The following is a 2,053-nucleotide window of genomic DNA, read 5'->3' on the forward strand; positions in this document are numbered from 1 at the left end:
TAATAATAATGTCTGATTAGATATGGTTTGTTAAATAAAACAAAAATATTTTATTGGAAATTTAGAGTGGTGTATTAAATTTCATTTGATTTTTCATATTCTTACTATTTATCCTTCTCCTTGCTCCTCCTGTGTCTGCGTAAGGAAGGAAGATGATGAGGAAGTTGAGTCTGAAGCCTCCAGAGAGGTTGACGAGCCTCCAGGCCGTCTGGAACGAGCAGACCTCCACAGACCTGGGACCCTGCGGTAAAATTTGCCTTAAAGTTAAAAAAGAAAAGAAAAACAATAAATAAACGCAGATTTAAATGAAATATTTGTTTTAAACACTGAATTGTTCTTGTTGTGATTCTCTGCAGGCGGCTTTTCTCATCAGTACTGGTGTGTGTGTGACAGCCTGGGCCTGCCGTTCAGAGAGGAGGTCCAATGGGTCGGTTTAATATTCGTATTTAAAGAGGCTACTTCTGCCTCTCGGTGTTAAAAGTTCACGTTCCTCTTCTAAATATCTAAATTTGTGTTCTTTTTATACTTTTTTTGGCCTGTTAATCTTTTTTTTTGTATCTCTAAATAATCCTTACGTTTTTGTTCTTCTCTTTCTCTGCTTCAGATTAGTTTTATTTCCTTGTTTTTGTCCTCATCTTCTCGTTTTTTTCTGTTTCTATTGTGTACAGCTGTGACATATTCATTCTTCCCCTTTTTTATTCAGGTTGTAGCAAAAACACACCTCTTYTGACATGTGGAGAAGCTGAATCAGATTTTTATCACTTACTTGTTTGTGCCGAGTCTCTTTCAACGCGCCACTGTGAGGAGTTTTTTCCAGTTTTACCGTCTGCCCCAGCGGTTATTGTTGGTTTTGTGTTTCGCAGGATGTGGACACCATTTACCTCACTCAGGACACTAAAGAACTCAACCTGCAGGACTTTGTTCACCTGGAAAACAGGTTTGTTTTGGACTAAACGTCTGGTTTTCTTAACGTTTGATGTCCGATTTAATTTGCGGACTTTTAGACGTTGCATCACAAACTTATGTCACGGTTGTTTGACGTGTTTTTAACGTTTGTTTTGAATCTCCCTCGCAGGGATCTGGTGCCAATTATAGCAGTTCTTGAATACAACCAGTGGTTCTCCAAAGTCTCATCCAAAGATTTCAAAATGGTAACAATCTGAGGTTCAGCTTTACCTGATAAATCTTTTGTGTTCCTAATTTTTTTTTTTTTTACCAATAAACCTCACTCATTTAAAGGAAATGTATTTGCTTAGTTTCATTTTTTCTYTGCTTTGCAGTCCACGGATGTTTGTGACCAGATTTTCAAGGTTGTGGCTCGGTCCAGTAAACTCGAAGAGCTGGTTCTGGACAACGCTGGACTCAAAAGGTCGGACAGCAGAACCGTTAATTATTGTTTGTGTTTTGTATCCAAATAGTTAATATTAGATTGCTTCTTTAAATGCATTGTGTAACAGATGCGGACGGTTCTGGGTTGATTTTCAGACGTCCAAACATTGATTTTGTTCATGTTAGTTAATAATGTTGAGGAACAAGGAAAGCGGAACTCACAGGTGTGGAAGTGCAGAACTTTATGACGTCCTCGTAACAACCAAAACAGAGCTTTAATGTCGGTTTAAATGCTTTAATGAACGAGCTTCCTGGTTGCTTTTATTAACAGATGAAAACCTTTTTCTGCTCTCAGTGGCTGAACTTCATCATTGTTCTGCTGCTTTTTTCTCCTTTTGTAGTGATTTTGCTCAGAAACTGGCCAGTGCTCTGTCCCAGAACCCCTCCTGCACCCTTCAGACCCTCATCCTGAGCAACAACTCTCTGGAGGACAAAGGTTCAACACTGTACACACACACACACACACACACACACACACACACACACACACACACACACACACACACACACACAAGCACACACCTTAAACTCTTTTATTATGTGTAAACAGTTTAATGTGTGTGTGTGCTGTCCATTAATTTTAAAAACTCTAATACAGCGGGTAAAATAAGTATTGAACACGTCACCATTTTTCTCAGTAAATATATTACTAGAGGTGCTAATG

General features: G+C 38.7%; 1 protein-coding gene across 1 annotated transcript in view; it reads left to right on the forward strand.

Moving 5' to 3' along the window:
* Positions 1-2,053, forward strand: part of LOC106530239 (leucine-rich repeat-containing protein 16A) — a gene marked incomplete in the record, with an annotated part of 37,837 nt that overhangs the window by 17,971 nt on the left and 17,813 nt on the right. The window contains 6 exon segments of the mRNA XM_014025821.1: positions 149-246; positions 357-427; positions 864-937; positions 1,076-1,151; positions 1,281-1,369; positions 1,731-1,825. Coding sequence (XP_013881275.1) covers positions 149-246; positions 357-427; positions 864-937; positions 1,076-1,151; positions 1,281-1,369; positions 1,731-1,825 — 503 coding nt within the window.

This window comes from Austrofundulus limnaeus, unplaced genomic scaffold, assembly GCF_001266775.1.
Source record: "Austrofundulus limnaeus strain Quisiro unplaced genomic scaffold, Austrofundulus_limnaeus-1.0 Scaffold502, whole genome shotgun sequence".
NCBI classification, from domain to species: domain Eukaryota; kingdom Metazoa; phylum Chordata; class Actinopteri; order Cyprinodontiformes; family Rivulidae; genus Austrofundulus; species Austrofundulus limnaeus.